Genomic DNA, 23,421 nt, shown 5'->3' with positions numbered 1-23,421 from the left:
TATATAGGCATGCAGTTTGTACAGCTGATTCTTTAGATCATGTTCACAAAAGATATGTGGATTGGGAATAGCTGAATCCTGTAGGTTAAATCAAATACAAAGCTCTGCAGTAGTACTGTGAGATAAGTAAAGAGCACCTCATGAAAACTTTGAACTTGAGAGCTGTGCTCTTCACATATGCACCCTGCCAGCAACTGAGGGTGCACACACTGGCTTTTGTGAAGGCAGTAGCATTGAGGTACAGATTGATATTGTTTCTAAAATATATGCATTTTAAATCACTTTATTTTTCCTGGATTTACAGTAGTGCAAGTCAGGTTCTAAATTTTTGACTTTATACAGTTTCCTGCCTTTTTTTATAGGCTCATATCAAACATCAAATTAAAGTAATTTCCCACTTTTATCAACTTAAACTCATTCCATAACCGGTGTCAGTCAAAAATATATTTTACTCCCTTATAAAATAGTCCTTGCATTTTAAGAATTACTAAAACATTTACCAAAGTATATGGAAAATTTAATGGAATTTCAGAGTCTGTTTGAGGAAGGCTATGGCAAGTGCCCAGAGTGTCGTCATTAGAATTGTGGGGCTGTATTGTACAACATGTGGAGGAACTTGGGACTAAAACCAAATTTGGACAAAATATTTTGAAAAGTGATTCATCTGACTTTCAGTGGGGAAATGATGGTATTTGTTACCATTTCAGGAACTGAACCTAGGTGCTCCTAGTCTCACATTCAAAGACTTCTCTCTGCCTGTAAAACACAGATGGAAAAGTAACCTTTCTAGGCTAGAGTTAGCTGTAATTAATATGCCCTTCTAAGTCTATGCTGTATCTGAATGGCCCACAAAGAATCCTAAATCACTTGGGATTTTTGTTTTATCATACCCTAGAAATGCTCAGCCATTGCAGAGTTTTGATAAAACCTGCATACCTCTTCATTTTACTTCTTTTCTTGATGCCACTGAGTTACTTTAATGTGAAAACAACACTTAGCTCTTCCAGTCTTCAAAGAGCAGCTCACATTTCAGTACACTTATGCTTCACTTTGTTCATGCTTCTAGTGGAATCCCTTCCAAATATTAGGGATCTGAACACCAAATCTAAAAGCCACATGTGGAGTTACTTATGTGTTTTATATAAAACACAAACTGTGCTGTCCTGTAATTTGCCATATGCTTTTGCTGTCTTCACAGGAAACCAATATACCTGAAGAAACACTCATGACAGTTGTGAAACCTGGTCTGCCCACAGCTGCTGACTTGCATGTGCTACTACCAGCAAACCAACCAAAAAAGAAGAGAAGTTTAACTAGTGATAAGGTAAACAGGGCAATGCATGTCTGTTTGGGACAGTCTTAATCCTGTTTTGCAATAAATGTCTGTACTCTCATTGTCTTTATACGAAATTTAGAGGTGTTCTCTACCTATGTAAAGATCTCACTCCCACCTGACAAGATACATATAGAAGCTCACATGAAGCTGTGTCTGCTGTGTTTGTCACTGTAAAGATCAGCATAATCTAGTGCTTACTGGTATTAGTGTATTTCTCAAGAATATTTAATATTGATCTGATTTTCTAAACAGAAACAGAGACAATACATGTCATCCTGTGAAAGGCCAGTAAAGCAAAGAGTGTGTTTAGAACACTGATACTTCTGAAAAGGGATGAACCTTCTCTGCACTGTCTTCAGAAGCAAATTAGATTTCAGGTCAAAACTGAACCAGAACCTTAGTAATTGACCCTTAATGTGAAGAGCATCAAGCAAGTATTTTCTGCATTTGTGAGCAAATGTCCTTTTCAATTGGCAAGAAACAAATATAGTGAACACTGGAATGAAAATCAGACATTGTTTTCTCCCTATTTATTTCCAAACCATGTTTCTTTCATAATAAAGGACCTTATGCCAGTTGAAAACCAGAAGGCTCTGTGGTGCTTATAATCTATTATATTTGTCCTTTACTGTGATAGAGAAGGAACAGGTCCCAGCTCTATGTCTGTATCTTGGATTTCAAGTCCTGCCAGTTACAAAGAATCAGTGCAAGGTATCATTAATTTTGAAGGGCATTTTACAGCTTTTTAAGACAAGGTCACAGCATCCAAAGAGCTGGAGAAGTAGGCAAAATGAAACTCTTCATATTAACACAAACCCCGTAGATTGTGTTTGGAGTTGATGAGATACACTTTGAAAGGTCCAAAGGTGTATGTTGAAGCTGTCCAAGTACTTGAACAAGTGTCTATATTTAAGATGCACAGACTACAGTGAGAGTGCACAAAGTTTTATGCTTTTTTGGCATTCCCAAACCTTTACCATTCTTCCCTGTAATCACGGTGAGAATACCCAGGAGTCTGAATCCCTGATTATGTTGCAGAAAATAGTTAATTTTAACAAATTGTTTCTTTTGTTGAGAGCGACTCATGAACTAATGGTTTCAGCCAGGGGAATATTACCACAACAAAATAATTTACAACTCTCCATTTCTTGAAGAAGCAAAGTGCAGCTTCTAAAAGAAAAATCTTTATTTTGAATGCATGTGGAATGGGAGTCTTTAATAATGTAAGGAAACTAATGGTGATAGATTCTTCTGTTGTACAAACATTTTATTTCAGTGCAAAATGTTATGCATATTAGTTTTGCCTTTAAATCCCAATTTCTATATTGGTACTGTGCTTCAAGGCAGCTTAAAGAATATCATCAATTGTAATCAATGCTACCTCAAGGTTTTTCTTCATGTTTGTATATGAAACATCAAGTGAGTTGGCCTAAAGCATAAAGAAGAACAATCACATGTTGCAAATGATTTGGAAAAGCTTCTGTTCAATGGGGCTGTAGGGATATTACAGTAGTTTAACAGGGCGTGATTTTGTGATAAGTTGTCCTCCAGTAAGATCTTACAAAGTTTTTCTGAAAGTAGAGGAGCACTGAAAGGGGAAAGTAGTTGTATAATCTGGAGAATAGATGTGCATTTCTGACATTGTTAGGATGAACGGGGCCAGACCCATGATGGCTGGGGCTGGAGCAAGAACAAGGGAGACAGGAGCAATTACAGAGTCCTATGCTATCCAATGATAAAAAGTCATGTGCACTAATATCACATTTCAACACAGATTGTACAGTACAGTGCTGTAGAACCAGTCTTCTAGTGCCAGCTGCCTACATTTCTATTTTTATATTATTGCTAATGGGCACTACTTTAGCTATTGATATGTGCATATGAATTTTGTTGATTTAGACTTGAATGGCACAAATTTTGATAAAATGTCTTGTATCAGAATCTATTGTGACTTGAGAAATATCCTGAAATATACCTTATGTGAATAAACTTAGAAGCAGTAACTGGTTAAGTCAACAGGAAAATACTTCTGTTGTCACTTGTTTAAAGATTTCTTACATTCTCTTCTGTTACCAGAAGAGAATCTTGACGATCTTTATTGTGTGTCACTGGAAGGATGTGCTTTGTCACACTGCTGGGGTGTGTTGTGATACTACTGAGAAGACTCACCAATGCAGAATGTTTTTTGCCCATTTGAAGGAGGTGTCCCTGAAATCATTAACTTAGTTATGAAATGTCTTCCCTTAAAGAGAACCTATTGGTTCTTGGCTGAAAACCTTTCAGATTTGGGAATATTACATTATTTCAGAAAGATTGTTAAAGGCAATATTTTCTTGGTCAGGCAGAGAAAACCTTCTTACTGGAGTTTTTACTAGTGTTTTACATGGAGTGTTGGGATGTGATGCTATCTAGAATGGGAGTCATTATTGATAAAAGTAGCCATCAATAACAAAGATGATAAGTAAGCTGTCAGTGTAGTAGTAGGGGCCCTTTGGAAAAATTCTGAAATTTGGTTCCAATCTGACAGAAGCCCTTTTTGTTAAAAATTTATGCATGGAGCTGACTGATTTAACCTGCTTTCAGGAAGACAGCAGTTTCAAAAGTATTCCATTCTAATCATTGACTCTAGAGAAGACTTGGTTGCTTAATTTATGCACATCTATTACATGTCTAATGTCAGGCGGGATGAGTCCAGTGGAAAGAGTCAATTAAAGTGCAATTAAACTATAATCTGAAAGGCAGTGGCTCTGAGGAAGAGTTGGGACTCTATCCAGACAAACTACTGCATGAAAATTACCAGAGAGTTGCTTTGGCTAAAAGGGAAAGTCAGAACCCCAGATGTATAAGTAAGTGTGTAAGAGTTTGAATAGTGCCATTATTTTTGCATTCTTATAATGCAGGAGATGTGTTCCCATGTACAAATATTATCATCAGAAAGGATGTAAAAAAAGAAGATGGAAAATTGAAATGCTGGTATAAGAACCTTAACTTAGAAAGTCTAGAGAGGAGCTCCAAACACTGTATTTGTTAAAAAATTGGAGAGGTGGCAGCACCATGCTCAGAAAATACTGCAAAGCAGAAAAAAACCCCCCATGGATACAAAAAAAACCATCAGTCTAACAGTGAAAGTCATGTGAGAGCCTTTGGCTGGACTCACATGAGATTCAAAGTTTTGACCTGTGGAGCTGCAGTTCACATAGACTTGGGTGGGAGCTCAGCGGTGGGGAGAGGAATAACGAACAAGTATTAGTTACTTAGGCAAAAACCAAAGCATATGTTGGGTTCTTCAAGCACCTGCCAGGAAAATATAAGGTATCCAAAGTTATGGAACTCAGTAATTTCATTTATTGGCTCTAAGTCAGATTAACCTAAAGTAGTGGTCCCTCTTGCACTGTACACCATGAACACATGAATGAAGCTGGATTGATATGAAGCAACTCTATTTCATGGCACCAGCTTCAGTTTGAAGCCTGCTAAACAGTGTAGTTCTCATATGCATTGTCTTTTCAGACTTTGGGCAACTCAGGAGCTATCTGGTGTAATTGTCTTGTAAAATAACTGAAGCCATGCTCACATCACCCTTATGCTGAGTCATTCCTATACAAAAATAATGTAATAAAGTCAGTGAAATGGCTTCAGAAGTTAGAAATTCCTCAATAAGAATGAAGATATTTGAACTTTTGTGCAGTCTCTCTCCATAATATAAGAGACACTACAGGGATTTCTATCTATTATACTGCAAAGGCTTGTCAAAGATGAGCATCATAATTGATAATATCATAAAAGAAGTTACTCGTGAAGGTTTCATGGATATAAAGCATATTTCTAATTTGGCATCCTCTGGGAAGTCATACCCCAAATTATAAGGCATAGAGTATAAAACTAGATTTGATCTTTTAGAAAATTGCCCATGTTGAAGACGCAAGCAAGTAGAAGGGATAATTCAGACAATTTGTCATCTGGGGTTAGGATATGATGGTGTATTTAATGGTTCTACTCCATAAAAATAGGAGAGACCACATTTTACTATACTCTATCCACTGGAGGAATACCAATTTTTTTTCCACATGGATGGATGTTTATATTTCTACGGAGTATTCTTAAAAATTAGATATAGATGGAATTCATCCTATTATAGTTAAGGAGTTAAGGTAAATTATGACATGCAGTTCATTATTAAATAGCAGTTACTTTTCATAGAAAAAATCCAAAGTGACATCACAGGTGTTCTTCTGATAGGTTAGAGGAACGGAGAGTTTTTAATATGGTTTATTCATTGTTTGAGTTATGACCCAGATAAACTCAATAATGCATGCAAATAACTTGCTGTCTGTCACCTCTTGGGTAAATGTAAAGACTTTGGTAATCAGAAAGAAAGAATTGGCTATAAACTTTTGACATTCGCAGCTTTTACTTCTTGGGGAGTTTTGCATGATTTTTAAATATGGGATTTCAGCTCATTAACAAATGCTTTCTGAGTTTCTCACCATTTAATGAGCCAGAGGTTTTCATTTTTAGAGTGTTGGGTGTCTCAAAGTGGAACAGAGTACAAGATGTCTGACATTCTCTCTGCTGTATTTTCAGAGAATAGCAGCTATAAAGCAGGCCCTGAATGCACACAACATCAGTTTCTTTCTGAGGGGAGGATACTGGGTCTTGGTGACTTTAGCTGACTCCAGTTCAGGTAAATATGTAAACAAAGCTCCCAACAGACCAATTTTGGATGCCAGTTTGAGTTCTGATAAGTTAAGGAAAAAATCTTTGTATCAATATATATGTATACATATAACACATGTATATACTAACTTGGTACTTGTTACATATGAATAAACATATATATGTTAATATATATACACGTATGTGTACACACATATATATGTACACATTTTCATTTGATAGTTAATAAGAATCACAACCAAATAAATACTTCTTAGGTATTTCCATTTTGTCATAGTTCATGATTTATATCACAAGCTTCTTGCTTTTTCTGTGTAACCACAACATTAAGTAAATACCTCTATTGCACAAAATAGCGCCCTGAAGAAAGAGGCAACCAGGCTTCAAAAAACCCCGTCTGGTGATCTAAAGGCATTTTGGTTGCACTGGCTGCTGAGAAAACAGAGCTTCTTTACCCTTATCTCAGCCATTAGCTCTACTGCTATAACTACATGGGTCAGAGACACAGGCTTGCTTTTCTGCAATGAATCTCTGATCTTCAACTCAACTAATGCGAGGATTGCTGTAGGGTCCCCACATTGCTAATCCTGTCCTGAGATAAATTATGTTTTTACTCTTTTTAAAACAAGTGGATACAGGGGATTTTTATACATGCATTTCCTGCCTCTCTGGATTCACTGTGTTGATGGAAACTGGTTGAACAGAGTACATGTGCATAAGTGTGTGTATTTTTAACAGAGAGACGTTAAAGTGATGTTTTAACCAGAAAGTTCAGCTTTGACTTGAATCTTTTATTGTAATTTTTTGTGTATTATCTCCCATAATATATCCTTCTTTTGTATTTCAGTGTGTTGTGGAAGAACAGCTTTAGCTGACTGCAATCAATTTGTGTAAATGCTAGTGGTATTTTATCTGTCAGCTCTCTGTAGAAGACAAAACTCTTTTATCTGTAGAACTGTGCTACAGTCTCACTGTGGTACCTCATCTGGTTTAAAGGGTTGATATTTGTTAGCCACCACAAAAGGCTGGGATTGAAAGAAGCCCATGTTCATTCCAGCCTTTACTGATGCATGACCTTGATGAGTTCATTTGTTGTTCAGAGCCTTAGTTTCTCCATCTGCTAAATTAATACAGCCCTATTTTTGTGAGGCGCATGTACTTAGGGTGTGTGATCATTTACTATGAAAACTTTAGATTCCCAGGAAAAAAACCAACCACTGAGTATGTGAATAATTAAATCTCCAGGGTCCTGGGGTTTGTTGTTGGTTGTTTTTTTTTTTAATTGGCCCTCTGTCCTTCAGTCACAAGTCACCAATTAATTCTGTGTTTTTGTCTTTTTGAAGAAGCCACAGATGGAGGGAAGAGGTTGCACAAATACCAACAAATGTTTTTGACTTGACAATTAAATAGAAAAAAAGGCTCAACAATGTGACTGATGTGAAAGAGGACATGCTATACTGTTCTTTTATTTTGTATTTCAGATTCTCAGAGGATTGGAGGAGGCAGTGGCTACTGGGCTATTGTGGTTCTCTTTGTTATCTGTCTAGTTGCAGTCGGGGCTTTCATCCTCTACAAGTTCAAAAGGCAAGTAAACCTTAATCAACACATACATTTTAAGCATTAGATTTACCCACAGACTAGCAAAGCAGAGATTGTAATTCGAAAAGGAGATTTCTTGAAGAATTGCAAGAAGCGCATCACTTTGAAAACCGTGTTTTTCTGAACTTTTCAGACCTCAAGGTACTGCACTGGTGCTTGTTTCACTTGCTACATTCCAAGATAAATATCAACAATATGGGAACTATGGAGAGTTTCTTCAGTTTGTCTAAATGATATCATCAAGAATCAGAGCTGAACTAAAATATTATTCCTGATTAATTCCCTCCTCATTACTCCTAACAGTTATGAATAAACTAAAGCTATCAGGACAAGGAATGCATCTGCAATGCTGATTTGCTTAAAAAAGTAGTTTTATCGAAGCGCATAATGCTCTGGGGTTTCTTTTTGCACATATTAAATTTTAATTGCTGAGGCAATGCCATGGAGAATGACTGACAGAAAGAGATTAGTGTTAATTTGACTCTAGAGTGTGTGGAGGGAAGAAATATTTCTGGAAGTTGCCTTTATGTGAGGCATATTCTCAAAATTGAGCCATGCCAGCCTTAGACAGTCCAATATATCTTTAGTCTGCAATTGATTTTAAGCAGAGCTGCTGGGGTGCTGTGCAATTTAAATAATTTGTTCTTGTTCATGGGATATGTTATCACTGGCTAACCTTCTTGGTATTTCTTTATCTCTGGGGCCTTCAGAAGCTCTTGGGTTTGAGCATACTGGAAACAAACCTTCATCATCATCATCAAATCCTGTTGTCCTTACTCAGTGAGGATTGATATTGATTTGCCAAATTTTTGAAAGATTGATTTTTATTTGAAATAAATTTAAGTTTCTAGAACTAGGAGCAGCATTAAGTTTGTGAGAGCAGTGTGTGTAGCTAGCACTGAAGTATGAGTTTGTTTAGCTAAAGAATTTTTATGTCAATAGAGAAAAGCCCCTTTTCTTCAAGAATCTCTTAACTTTCTCACTGCAGCATCTAAGTTTCTTAGAGTTCATAGTGAGTGATTGCTCAAAAGTGCAAAGCACAGAATACTGTATCAGACTGTCTACAATGGAATAAAAATCCATTTTACTCTGTTAGGTGCCTGCAGCAAGGAAAAATGTAAAAATGGTTGATGTGATGTAATTATATTATTTCAATACATGGAGGATTTGCTGTTTGTAGTTTGGGATCATAAAACTTCCTTGTGATATCTTTCAAAACCTATGTGATTTATATCTTTTATTAGCTTTTAAATGAGAGCAATTAAATAACAGACACAATTACTGCATGGTAGAAGAAGTATAAAATATTCAATAAAGGAATAAAAAAATAATCTTCCTTAAGTTCCTTTTAAAATGCCCCAATGAACGATTGCTTTATAAATAGAGCTTTTATTAAGAAGGAAACTGTAGTACAATTTGCAAAGCGTGAGCTTTAATGTCTCTTACACTTCTGTATATAATTTGTGAAAATCATTGCATTTACCTTTTGAGGGAGTAATCTAAGTGTGATTGAGGAGAATTGTGAGTTATATTCAAATATTTGTCAGTAGCCTGAAAATGGCTGTTGGCATTGATGAATGACCATGCAGTAGTATTCAATTTTAGTCTGTATCTTATCTGTTTCAGAGATGTTTGACAGAATTATTTTTTAATATTCCTGATAAGCTTTTCAAATATGACATTTTTTTGGTTACATCCTTCATTTGCAATCATCTTCAAAGAATATTGAGTACCCAATCAGTGCTATGTTTGAAAAATCGCTTTTTTCTTGAGCACTCAAATCTTTAATCCCTTTTAAAAAGTCTTTCCCGTGTTTATGAAGATGGATGGTGAATTTCTGGATCCCCATGGAGTACTTAGTTGGGAGTACAGTCCCTTTAAAGTCAATACAGTGAGTATGGAAGTTCACAAACTGGTCCACAGGGACTGAGGCTATGAAACTGAGTGTCCTTTACGGATATAAAAGTTGAAAGTTGTAATGCACAAAGGCAGCTTGTCAATATTATATGCCTGTGTTTTAAAAATTAATTTGCTAAAAGAATACCATAGGCAACAAAAAATGTTCAATTTTAGGTGACAATTTCAGAAGACTGACACTTACTGTATCCTGTGGTAACTCAGATTGCCCAGGCAAATAAAAATATTATTTATTTCCACATAGAAATTACAGACATGTATAAAGTTTTGAAATGTTAATACTGTCCATAATTCTGATGTATGATCCACAAAATTAGGGAGGATATGGAAGACATTCCGTGATGCTTTCCTTTCATTCAATGTAGGTTAATAGTCAGATACTCCCTTCACAAAAGGTTAAAACTCCTTTTTTCCCCACATCAGAGACATTTTTATTAATCCTAGTTTTATCACTACACTAATTGGGTCTACAGGACTTGCAGTTGGCATTAGAGCACAGGCAGAGCAGGTGGTATGCAAGAGAATGCATGGACATGCCTTGGATTGCTCTCTCTTTCTCTCTCTTTGCTGTCCCAAAGGACTGTTAACATAAGGTTGATACCTGGAAAGATGCAAAGAAGGAAAACTTGGCTCGCAAATAAGATGGTGACTGGATTGGCAGGGAAGTTACAGCTTCATACATGAGAACATTTCATCTATTTGCAATGAGAGAGTTCAAGACTTGTGATGAAAATTAAAGAGAAACTAGTGTAGACCTACAGTTTTGATAGAAAATGGAGAAACCTGCCCAAACTGCTCCAAGGTTCCTGAGTGTTGAGGCTCCTTGTCCCCAAGCATGCCCACCTGCCCGGATTATTTCTGCAGTTCATGTCATAAGAACTTGGGTCTCAATTTGCAGTAATTTTTGTCAGACTGAACTGGGAGATGAACGATGGTATTGACAAGACATCAGAGACTAATCCAATACCTCTTTTTTATTAACCTTTTATAAGTAATGATGACACCTGCTACTCCTGTTTAATTTCTCATTTTTTTGAAAACTGCAATATTCGGTGCTTAAGATTGGTGTCTCTCACAAGAAGTAAATCTCAAAAAATTAGTTTGGGGGAGAGCAGTAATCTAAAAATAACAATCTTGCATAAAATTTTTTGTCAGATGGCTCATATGGAGAAAACGAAGAGAGTATTTCATCTAATTAGGTAGGGGGACAGGGGAAAAACAGAGGCAGATTCACACAGAAGTAGTGGGATTTTGGCTGATTAGTGATATGCATAGAAAAAACCAATGCCATTTCATAGCTCCTCAAGGAATTCCCATTAAATAGGAAAGATGTAAGTTGCATAATTTCCCTCTAATCAAATCTAACATTTTAGGATCTGCTGGATAACAAGAGTTGTCATGGCTGTCTAGCTACTGATTAGGTGACTGTAGGTCACATCTGTTCTCATATGCCCTAATCCCAAATACTTAAGCATTGACTAGGAAAACTGCTGCCCTCTGTTCTTATATGCTGTAAAATTGCAATCATTTATCATTTCATCTCCTCATTCCTGAACCTCCCCAAACCTCCCCTCTTTATCTGATGGCTCCTTTGTGCATCCAACCACTTCTTGCCACATGTGCTTGAAAAACTGGTGCTGGAGTCCCCAGAACTCATGAAGTGACTCCTGGCAATCCTGAGCCTGGTTAGTTGCTTTGGGGGGAAAAAAAAAAAAAAAAGGCAAAAGCCAAAAAGTCTTGAGAAACACAAGGGTTTCCTTTGTGATCTGAGTAGATAAGGACATCAGATTAGGGCTATTTTTACTCCATAAATGAAAAGTAAATTTTAAATGATAGCTGTGATGGTTTTAAAAACTAATTCTAATTGTTTCCAGCAAATGAGATGAGCCATTTGGTATAGTTGAGCTATTGGTTTAGATAGTTTGGGGGGGGGGAATTTTGAGCATGGCAGCAAGGAGCAAGAGGTCATACCTGGCTGGTAAGTGTGCCCATGATTGTGGAGCTAGAGGCTGTGCAGCCAGCAAACGTGGATGGTGGGCAAGCCATGAGCAACACACCTTTTCCTTGCTCTTACTTTCTGAGCATGGAAAGCATCGATCGGATGCCTCAAGCAAACAATATGTTGTAATACTCACTAGTATGCTTCAGTTGTTTAAACATCCAGGTAAAATGGACTGCAGCTGCTTCTTTTGACCACAAAAGCATGAAGCAGCTGGAAAATATTTTTTTGTGAAATGAGGACTATTTTTTAATGCAGATCTGGGACCTGCATATATTTTTTTATATATCATACCATCTTTACTAGATTTGGTTCAGTAAGAACACATTTCTTTCATTCCCTTTGAAACAATGTTTGTATTTTTTTGTGGGTTTCAAATTGCTTTCCAGAAAAGATTTTTTCTTCCTCTCAGAAAAAGCTTTATGGTGTGGGGTCTTGGGCAACAGAATAGAGAAGGGAAATAGCACTGTCTGCACAAGGCAGAGTGGAGGAAAGGAAAATTGTATTTTAGCCACATCAAAGCTGCCATGTAATCATCATGTTACTAGCGGAAGATCTGAAATCATCTTTTCTTATTTTTCGTTTCTGTATAACAGCAGGATATTAGAGTAGCCAAACCAGAGCAAATATTTGGCTTTTCTGCTTATGTATTTTACCTGGTTAATAGTAATTTGATTCTCTGAAAAAGTATGAAACTCTTTGTCTTTTAATTTGTATGCAAAGTACTTGCAGTGTACTTAAAGCTGCATACATCGTTTTCACAAATCACGGTGAATCCTCTTTGCCCAGATTTATACCATTTTGTGTGTATTCCTTTTCCCCCCACTAATATCAAGTGCCACTTTTGGTAAATGAACCCCCTCCTGGGTCATTTCCACAATCTGGAGCAGAACTCTGTTATCTTTCTGCCTCATTGACTTACTATCTCATTTTCAGTCTCTGAAGAAAAGCTATCTTTTTTCCCCACCTTGCTTATACTACTTTTATGTTCCATGAGAGCAAGCTTAGTCCCAGTCTGTGCTTTTTAGTGATAAAAAAACCAGGCACTAATTTAATGATCCATAATATTTTGTAAAAACTTCCTCGGAAATCAAAGTAATAGCATGCTGAAAAGATTTCTGAAATGAAAGAGGCGAGTATATCAGGGGTGTCTTAAAGCACAAAGAAGTCAGTCATCTGAACATAAATCCAAACATGATAAAGTCAACACCACAATAAAGTATTCTATTTAATGGATTATTATTGTTGTTGTTAGTTTTCTTTAAGTTCCAAGAGAATGTTACAGTATTCTGTATCCTTTGCCATGTGAATATGTTCCTATTTTTTATACTAAACAGAATTTTAATCAAGCCTCTGGAAAACAAATGAAGTTGCATAAAGGCCAATGAATATTTGCTCCACAAGGAAGGAATTCAAAACTAAATAAAGTAGAGTTTAAATGAGTGGGAATCAATATCTCATCCCCTCCTGCTGTTCCTTCCTGATGAACATTTTTAAGTACAGTTTTGGGTATGAACTGATTAGAATTTGTGAATATAGGAAGAAAAATATACCTTCTGGAATAGCTTCTAAAAGGTGTAGGACCTGAAAAGCATGGTGAAAGCCATGTGCTGTGATGTTCTTTAGTGGTACTGCACAGAAGTATGTCTCTAGCCTCATATTTTTATGGTTCTCAAAGCAGACATGAATATTTCTTCTTCTTCATGATTGAAATAAAATGCTACAGGGAAAACAAAAGGAACTAAAAATGTAAACCATGGGGTGCTGCTGAGCAGAGGTAATTGTCTCCAGTGATGGATGTGAAGCACATGCATTTTGCAGATGAAGAGTAAACCCCCAAAAGAAAGTATTGCATAATCTTTTTGTCTGTTCTTCTAAATGTGCTTTCAATTTCCATACTTCTGATATAAATCTCTTGGGTCAAATTTCGTGCCTTGTCATGTTTTCATAGTTGTCTTTTATGTACACCCAAGCATTTCAGCTCTGCCTACTTCAAACACTTACATTGGACTCAATTGCTTCTTGAAGAAGAGCAAAGCACATCAGGGTACGCTAGAGTTTTTCTCTGTATAATTAGGGATAGCAGCTTCCTTCCTATCTGTTAGAGCAGTGAGGAGCAACTGGAAAATTGCCACTATCAGGGCCATCTTAGCAAGGATTCAGTATCCACATCCTGTTTCATCTCTCAGTGTGGTTGTCCCTTGTAAACAGAACATCCGGCACATGTGTTAAAAGTGCCTCTTGAAAAGGATTGGACTATCATTTCATTCGGTGTGGTTGAGTCTCTTCCATGTAAAAATGAACCAATATGAAATACGTAGAGATCTCTGCAGTGTATAAAAGGTCTAATGCCTACAGTATGTGTCTTCTCAAGACCTGTAATACTCTCCTTCCTCCAGTCCATGCTCAGTGTTACAGTCTAAGGTGCTTTCCTCTGTCAGTTTGAGGAGCAAAGGAAAGTATGGAAGTACTGAGTACCTCAGCTTTGTAGCTTCCATGATGGATCTGTACTTAGCAGGACTGGGCAGGATTAGATGAGTGAGAAATAACATCTCACACTTTTTCTCCCTTTATTCTTAGCCCATAAAGAAATGGGCTAACCATACATTTAATGGTTATTTGTGAACTTGAGAGGTTCCTTCATTCAGGAAGAGTGAAGAGACTTTCATATTTTTAATAGTAGGTGTTGTGATCGTGGTTATCTCTAACTAGTAAGTCTTACAGGAGACATGAGTTGAAGCCTCAGGATTTACACTAGAGGACATACCTTGTTGACCTGGTTTCATACAGCTCCTTCAGCCTGGGCAGACAGTAGTCAGAATAGCAGCTCTTCTCCCTTTACTTAACTGCAAAAGTCTGATGTGCCATATGGGTTTGAGACATTTAACATTTTTATTATGTCAAAATTGTTTGGATAATACCACTGATGCTTCTAAAATCTGTCAGAAATAGTTTTGAGAAGGTCCCCTAATTATTGCAGAAACATATGTGCTTATTCTGCAGATGTGTTACAAAGACATTCTTCTGGGATTTGTCTCCCTTAGGCATTTGCTGGTGGACTGAAAGTGAGCAATTTGACAGGTTTGATGCAGGTCTGATTGAGAGAATATTGTTTTCCACACGACTAGTTTCATTACCAGACACATTAAAAACAGTCTGGAGTTACTGGCCCTGGAGAAAAAAAATCAAAATTAATTACCTAATGTATTTGTTTTGGTAATGAGAAATGTCCTTCCCTCTTTAAACATGGCTTTTTTTATCCATGTAATGGAAGGAGAATGATGCAGGACTTGGCTTTATGTGTATGTTTGTGTCAGACCTGTTGAAGTTATTATAATAGCAGAACACTGTGTCATCAGACCATCTTTACAACTTTGTCCTTTGGCTAGTCCTGTGCTTTATTTACCCCATCTTCACTGAGATACAGAAAAGAGCAAGAACAATCAGATTTCTTTCTTTGTACTGCTTATAAATAATGGGATAAAATGCCTAATTTATATATCTATATATAATTTTGTGTGTGTGTGTAGGTATATAGGATGCAATTCATCTTTTGGATTGTTCAAATTAAGGAGAGGAGATTGTCTTCAGTCATCTTTCATTGTTTAGCAATTTCCATTTATTTTAATTACTTTGACACAATGGAAGGTGCTGTTTAGAATAGCTTGCTGCAGTAACTTTTATCTCAAACTAAGATGGTGCCATCTGCTAAAGACACCTTCTTTTGAAATTACATCTAAAGACAGGTCATCTTCAAAAGCCTAGAGAAAACAGAGCAATCTGTTTATTTATGCAGCTTTCAAACTTTTCAACTGCCAGAATATAGAGCAGCTGATGGTTGTTTTTAGAGAGAAACCTAAAAATTAGTGTCACTTTTTCTGTTTTCTCACTGTCTAAAGGAGCTCAACAGAAACCACAGCTTAACCTCAGCACTTCAACCCTGTTTTCTCTATTCTTCTCACTGTCTGCCCATTGCAATAATCTGTGTTTAAGCACAGACTTTGACAGCCATGATCTGCTGTCATGCTGATCAAGCTGTCAAGCTGCTTCTTGCACTATAGGAAATGGAGTTTATGGCCTGCAGCTCCCAAATCTGAAGTGTCTGGTTGGTACCTGGGAAAGGATGTCCTTATGTGCCCAGGCAGATTGCAGGTGAGCACAGCTGCAGCACAAAGAGTGTGACTCTTGATAAATGTTTAAACCATAAACTGTGTTGCAAAGTTAGAAGTCCCTAATTTTTCCCTTTGATATTACAAAGTCTAATTTAAGTTAATCTGGTTAAGAACTTTTTATCACTACTAAGTCATAAGCCTCCCGATCTCAGCCATGGTGCTAGTTGTTCATTAGAGTAATTTAATAACATGCTTTTTGTTTCTCTAGATTACAGTCAGAATGAGTGAATTTAATGTTGTCTCCTACAGAGAGTTTTGTGTAATTCATTAGTTCCCAGTCCAAGCTTTACACTCTATCTCCTTCAGTGCTGCCTGCTTAACTTCACCAACCTCCCCTGTCTTGTGCCATTATTGATGCCTGTTTACCTTCTTACTCCTTACTCCTTGGTCTTGGCCTCCCGGTTCTTCATTCTCTGCTCTCTTTCCACTCTCTCTCTCCTGGACTTCTCCTGCTTCTTTCTCTGCCATCCTGATGACTACTAGTGCCATTTGATGCTATCACACTTTAACGTCAGCCCACCTCACCAGGGAGACGTGATGATGATTGCAATCCAGCCTAATGTTTGTGAAGACACCTGGGACCAGGAATGAATGCTTGTTGGGCCTTTTTGTTGCTTGAATTCTTTAAACAGTTTTTCTGTGCCTTTAGTATTTTTTTCAGCATTGTTCATTGTCTGTTAGTCTTGGTGATAAATTGATGCTTAATTATTATGTTGGTATGAACATCGTGATAAGGTGGTTACAAAGAGCTGTAACCCAGAATAAAGAGTTGATAAATTTAGGTCATGATCACAAAATTAAGGAAAGGAGGGAGTGGTAATGTTTTTGATTCTGGAATGATTTTGACCTGCTGGAGCTCTACTCTGATGCCAGCGTGTACGTGACACAAAAGAACTTCATCACAAAATTTTTTCTCCTTGTCTGATTTAGGAAACTGCCAGGCAGAAATGTCTACGCCCAGATGCACAATGAAAAAGAGCAGGAGATGACAAGCCCTGTTAATCACAGTGAGGACACCCAGAACATCATCCAGGGTGAGGAGTTTATTGATGATGATCTGGACTCTCAAACACTAGGTAACGCAAGAGGTAACTTCGTTTTTAGTTTATAAATTTTCATAAGTAATTGATTGTTTTCCTTTTAGCTCTTTTTCATTTTCTATTCAGTCTCAGGAAGACACAAATGGTAACACCACTAACAAGGGATTATCTCAGTCACCTTCTTTTGGCTTGCTTGATATACAAGCTAGTGTATGGATGATATGCTATATAGAGCATGAGTACAGAGATAGTAGTTTAATATCAGGAGACTGACTTGGACAATTTTAGAGATAAATTATATTTGGGAGAATAGGATATAATCTGCAACAGTTGAATTCACTCAATAATTTCCAGAATTAGCAGAAAATTGAGTTTAGGCCAGAAGGATTTGTAGATTCAATGCTTCTATGATTTCAGATGGATTGTATGGAGATCCATTGCTATATTTGCCTTCATATTCCAGTGGCATTTAAGGTTTTTGTGATTAGAAACATTAAATTTATTCATGTATAAAAAGTATCATAAGTCTTCCTTAATTTAACTATTGACTTTCTTAGTATTCATGAGGTGGTTGTAAGGAAACCACAAGGGAAACTTTCTGTGAGTATCTCTCAGATATGATTTCAATGTCAGGTGGAAGTGTGTATCCTGGCACCCTGTGGGTAGTTTTAATGTAACACGGGGTGCTGATCTATAAAGTTCATTTATTGTAAAATTTACATTTTGTTCAGACTGCTTTCAGGTCACAGTCTGAAAAATGTAGGACAATGTAAAAAACACCCAGTTCCATTTCTGCACATTTTGTGAAAATAAATCAGATAACCTAAAGCCTTTGGGATTTGTAGCAGTAGATTCATGGTGTGGAAGGCAACTGTAATGTCTTCATGAACTCCATGGACTATGTGTTTTAGCTGCACCAGAGGTAGCCTGGGGAAGACAGAACCTGGTCAGAGGAGAGATTTCTTTATCTTGGGTTTCACCTTTATTGTTTGTTGTTGATGTCTTTATTTTCACTTGCTGAACTATGCACCACTTCTCAGTTCTTGAAGGTGTTAGCTTTGAACACAAGGGAAGAATCCAGCCTCTTGCTTTGCTTTGTATATTTCTATCTCCTCTTTGACAACCTTTGTGTATGAGTATCACTGTGTTTTCATTCTGATTTTGCAAGACAACCTTGGTTGCCCTCCTGACTTTATTGGAGTTAGTCCCAAAAACAGCCCTGAAAAACAAAGTCTGTGTTAAAATTGTTTGATGAGATCATCTTCAGGGTCTTTAGAAGAGAAGCTGAATGCTAACAAAGTCCTTGCAGACATGCCTATTAAAGTGGAGCATTCGAACACCTCTAGTAATGTACAAAAGCATAACTTTTAATGGTAGAAAATCCCTTATGGCCTATTAAAAAAACCAGGCAGCTTGGGATGCTGGAATAAAGAAATGCTACCCTGATTTGTAACACATTCGGAATTAATCTCTGCTTGCCCTGCACTCATTACTCAGAGAAAACAAAAATCTTCTATCTGGGCAGAGCATTATTTTAGGGTTAAAGAGTACAAGATCATGATGTTTTGATGACATAAGACAGTTAGCAAATGCATAGCTCAAGGTGATTTGTGCTTCTGCCAGGATGTCAGCACCAGCAGCCTTTCTAGGAGAGTGTAAAGAGCTCATTTCTGTGGATCATAATCATCCATATTTGTCACCTACTGTACAGCTTTTAGACAGAATATGTTATTTAAGACATAAAACTATACTCCCACTCGCCCTACTGTTTGGTTATTTGCAATACTTTCCACTAGCTCTAGTATTGCTCAGTTCTGCCAAGAAAATATTCCTGTTAATGATACTCTATTTTATCTGGCTGGAGTATGAAACATGTTTTAATCCCTTCTTTATATTAAACTGTGGTGTATGACATGATTTGCAGAAGGTTCCTATGCTTGGAGATCCCTTCTAGTTCTGGTGAGCTTTCTCCCCCCCGTTGGAGATGTCAGTAGCCGCCTCCACTCCATGCACAGGAGGGAGTTACAGGCCTGGGTTTCTGTTTGTTCTCTCTCTTCTCGTAACTTTTGAATTTCCACAGTACAGTATTTCCAGACTCACCCATCCACTTTTTTTGTTTTCTATATATTTTATGTTGCCTACTTTATCGCAACCCCCACCTTGGGACTCCTCAACACCATTACCTTGCAGTGACTCCTTCTGGGAGAAGTGGCAGCTTGAACAGCTACAGAGTTCCCTTATTGCTGATGCCGGTCAGTGTCCAGTCCCAGGTCAGTGGCATGTTGAATGGATGCCTCAGGTTCCATTCTCCTCCCTCACCTGCACCCCTCGAGACAACTACACCTTTATAAGCCACACAGAGAACCAACTTATGCTGTCACTGGGATAGAAACCCTAGGAATTCACCACAAATCCACCATCATGAGCAAAAGCTTTGCGCAAAAGTGTGCTGTAGGTACATGGAGCTGTTGCACCAACCTTCACCTGACCTGTTGTTTGATAAAGTCACTCTCTTATGCAATTGACTTGTCCCTGCAATAAAAGGGGGATTTATTGTGGAGTACCTGAAATACACTAATGTTGGCCTTTTGTTTCTATATTTTCATAGGCAATCACTCAGGCGTGGTTTTGAGCATCAACTCCAGAGAGATGCACAGTTACCTGGTTAGCTGATATTTGCAGCTGAACACAAAACCCGAAAGACTCTTCTCTGTACCATTTTATTTTTCCCTGATGATGTCACAAAATTGCAAATATGGCTGTAAATGCTGATGGAGAGGAGGTTTCATACCAGTCCTGTGGAAAAAACCATCCATCTTCAGTTACCAAGAGTGAAGGATATATCGTGTTCACTCTATGGCCTGGGAACTCATCATGATTGAAACTCAAACTATGGTAGCAAATTTGTAGCCCTAGGCACCTTCAATGCCACCTTATTTCTTTTCTGTCTATGCTCTATTTCTTTATGTTTATTTTTAGAACGATTGACTGTAACTTTTTAATTGTATTTTTAATTGAGGTATTCAGCAGAAGGCTGAGACTCTTCATCCTGGAAAGGTGATTTTTACACAAGTGACTAGACCAGAACAGATGGTTGGTTGATCACATTGACAATTTTTTTGGGAGGCCAAGTATTTCTGTGCTGGGAAAGGACTGAGTGAGAGACAAATGCACTCCTAGTTGAGACAAACTCTTAACTTAAACATGTGTGAGACAATCTAATGAATTTAGGCTTAGGTCCTTCTGTGGATTAAAGGAAGTAAAATGTTAATTAGGATATCTCATAATATATGATCATGCTCTTGTAAGTGTAGCAAGTCCTGACAAACTATCAGCACCAGTATCTCCCCCAGTCCCACTCTGGGTGAAAGAAAAACACCAGCTTGATGCTATTTCCAGACCAGGTGCCTTCACTTGCAGACAGTCATTTCAGTTCCTCTCTCCTTTCTCCTGAGTGAGCACCTCCAGGATGATGGCAGGTGCCAGATGAGTTATCCTGTAAAACCCTGTGCTAGTGGCCTGTCTCTTTTTAAATTTCCAGAGAGTGTAAATACTTCTTTTAAGTCACTTTCTTTGTATGGTTATTTTTTTTAAAATTTCCTGTTTGGGCAGATGTGCCAGATAGGTCAAAGCTCTCCTCCAGGAATGGCTGGGTAGCACCACCATCTCCTTCCCACTGCATCCCTTTTTGAGATTTCCTCTGGATCTTTGCCCTTGCAGGTTGGAGTGGGCAAACTCTGACCTTTTCCACTAGGGTTAGTTTGACAATCTGAATTGTCATGGAGAGGATGGGATGGGATTTAGGGGTTCATATTTCCTTCCCATCACCACAGGGTGTCACTCAGTCCCTACCACCACTGGCCCCTATTCCTGCAGGGAGGGCAAGAGAGGGAGGGAGGGGCTTCTGGAGGAGCTGCCTGCAGAAAGGCTGGTGAGTCAGGTCAGTGTTTCCTAATCCCAATCTGAGCTGGGTCAGAGTTTCCTAGTCTTGATTTCTGCATCCCTAGGGAACGGCAGCGCAGTGAATCCACACCCCTCTTGTCTTTTCTCTGCGGTTAATGTCACCTTGTAGGAAACTTGAGTGTGGTGTGATGAGCTTAAAGGGAGGGGTGTGTGTGTGTGGCACATTGCCTGGAATTAGGATGCTTCTCTCAGAAACCTGTATAATCTCTTTACTTCTTGCCTTTAGAGAATAAATAACTCTGTACTCACTGAATGTCATACTGATGCTAGGGACGAGCTCGCACACCACCTTGTTTAAGAAGTATACAGATAGCTAATTACATCATCCAGAATAAGCAAACAGAAAATAATGAATGATAGTAAAATAGAAAAGAACTGTCTCAAAATTATTGTATGCATTGGAGTCATTCTTCCATGTAGCTGTGGATATCCTAGAGCATATTATCATCAAATGCAACGGACTGGGGTGTAATAATTCAGTGTAGTACTGTAGGCTCTCACAAACCCCATAAGATGTATGTGTAAAGCACAAGAAAATCTAGCTTATAAACTTACTGTAAGGAACTAGGTGGAAAAGTTAGAGTGAAGATTCTGAAAAGCACTTGCAAACTGCTCAGGAAAATAATTTCAAAAATTGTTTTAAAATTTCTGCCTATTTAGTTGTATAGTGCCATGTAAATTTATTAACAGAGAAATACTGCTGCATTTGACTGTTGTATGCCAGACTGTGTGGAAATCCAAGGTCTTAAAGATATCTGAGTCTGAGTTTCTTGAAGAGAAGTGCAAATACAAAATGTGCTGTGCATTGGAAACTCTCAGGATTGTTGCAGCAGGGGCTTCCCCTCCTCACCAGCTCTCCTTGTTTCTTCTAGTGGAATGAGCTGGAGCAGAGAATAAAATAGTATTACAAACATCTTACTTGTTCCTGTGAAATAAAATCTGAAGTGGGTTATTTATATAGGGCAGGTGAGTGGCAAACCACCCTCATGGAAAGGGATGGGATGGAAGTTCTAGCTTGGGATTGTTCTACATGGTTAGTCTGATTGGCAAAGGACTCTATTGGAACTAGGTCACACATCTAATTTATGCTTTAACAGCTACTTTTATACATTTAATTCAGGCTGATTTGTGTCTCTGATCACAGGAGTCTTTTGGAACACAGTAGAATATTGCTTGGTACTCTAATTAACACTTAGCACAATATAGTGCCTGTAATAATGTTTTTCGATGCTAATTAATTTGATTCATGCACTACTCCTGTGAGGTTGGTTTGTCATGTCTCAAAACCACTGTTTTCTAAAGAGATATTGGTATTGCTGTAACTTTATTAATAATACCCAGCAGATAATAAAGGAAGCCCTTGATTTCCCAGCAAGAATAACTTTAAAACAAATTATTTTAAAACTGAGAAAATACTATTACCATTTTCTAGTGCTAGATTTCAAATCTCTTGAACTACATCCATGATATCTTACCATTTTATCCTTTAGATGAATCTAAAATCCTGATACATGTGTATTCAGAAACATAGCTGCTTCTATGCACAAGTGCTAGTACACATGCATGCACACACACATGCAGTATTTTTACATGTTAATCAAATTTATTAGTAAAGACTTTGGGCAAGTTATTTAACCTGTACATGCCCCAGTTTCCCCACCTATAAAATGGGGCTGATAGTAATTACCTACCTCACAGTGGTATTGTGAGGCTAAATTAATTACTGTTAGTTCAGGATCATCACAGTCAAAGAATTTTGTGAGCATAAAGTATTAATGGTTTCACTTTCTTTGTTTTACTTGTAATTATTACTGTTCTTAAAAGTAGTCTACTGAAACCAGCTGCAATTATGTATAAATTAAAAAAAAAAAAGCATAATCCAGAAAAGGTACATCACTTGTGAAAAAAAAAAAAAGGTAATTTTATTTAAACACTGTTATTGGAACATATGGTTATGTGGTAGCACTACAACATTGGCTATGATTTTGCTGTTACACTGTAATATCTTCAACTTACCTTTCTTTAGTGTTATTTGATCAAAAACCATATAAAAATGGGTACAGTGATATTTATCAGCACTGGTATTGAACTATACTGAAACCAACAAAACTGGCAGTGCACTGGCCTCATTGGCATCCTTGGCCTTCTTAAAGTCTGATGTATTTGCAGATTCAAAAACACCCTGTACTTTTCAGAGTGCTCCAAACAGTATGATCTGAAGGATTCTAACAGATCTGTCAAGATTTACAGCTGTTACCTTTGCTTTCCCTTTTGACATTGAATGTTTTATATGGCTTCTGAATGGTCCATCCATATAACGTACTCAGAAATGCTCAAAGGACATTTAAGGAAAATCCACACAATGTTAATTAATTTCTCAAAAGTAAAGCAATATAAACCAGTGTAATTTTGTACTCTGTAGAAGAGGGTGGTGGAAATGGCTGTGAAGAAATAGAAGGTACCAGCCTGAGGCAAGATGTTGTTATCTCCAATTCAAATCCAATTTCCTGGAATTATTTTATGATATTCTTATTGAATTATATGCTTCTTGATGAGTGTTCTTCTTTTGATGACTGGTGTAAAGAGGAGTAAACTGTTTATTCATGTAAAGTAGATGATTGGTTAAGTTACTGTCCTCTAGACAAATACAGATCAGTGCTTTGCCATTGGTAGTTCCTAGTGCAAAGCAGGTTTCATATGACATGATTATCCTGGTTA

General features: G+C 37.5%; 1 protein-coding gene across 1 annotated transcript in view; it reads left to right on the top strand.

Moving 5' to 3' along the window:
- The window catches only part of SORCS2 (sortilin related VPS10 domain containing receptor 2), a 231,400-nt gene extending 210,679 nt beyond the window's left edge, over positions 1 to 20,721 (top strand). Inside the window, exons 21-26 of the mRNA XM_018079321.1 lie at positions 1,199 to 1,324; positions 5,921 to 6,020; positions 7,495 to 7,597; positions 16,631 to 16,788; positions 18,931 to 19,010; positions 19,349 to 20,721. Of these exons, the coding sequence (XP_017934810.1) occupies positions 1,199 to 1,324; positions 5,921 to 6,020; positions 7,495 to 7,597; positions 16,631 to 16,788; positions 18,931 to 19,010; positions 19,349 to 19,372 (591 nt within the window). The 3' untranslated portion in view covers positions 19,373 to 20,721. The remainder of the gene's footprint in view (positions 1 to 1,198; positions 1,325 to 5,920; positions 6,021 to 7,494; positions 7,598 to 16,630; positions 16,789 to 18,930; positions 19,011 to 19,348) is intronic.
- Positions 20,722 to 23,421: the final 2,700 nt, after the last annotated feature.

Source organism: Manacus vitellinus, unplaced genomic scaffold (assembly GCF_001715985.3).
Source record: "Manacus vitellinus isolate BGI_N305 unplaced genomic scaffold, ASM171598v3 scaffold_0_pilon, whole genome shotgun sequence".
NCBI lineage: Eukaryota > Metazoa > Chordata > Aves > Passeriformes > Pipridae > Manacus > Manacus vitellinus.
The sequence above is the reverse complement of the archived record's forward strand: the minus strand, read 5'-3'. Positions and strand labels throughout refer to the sequence as shown.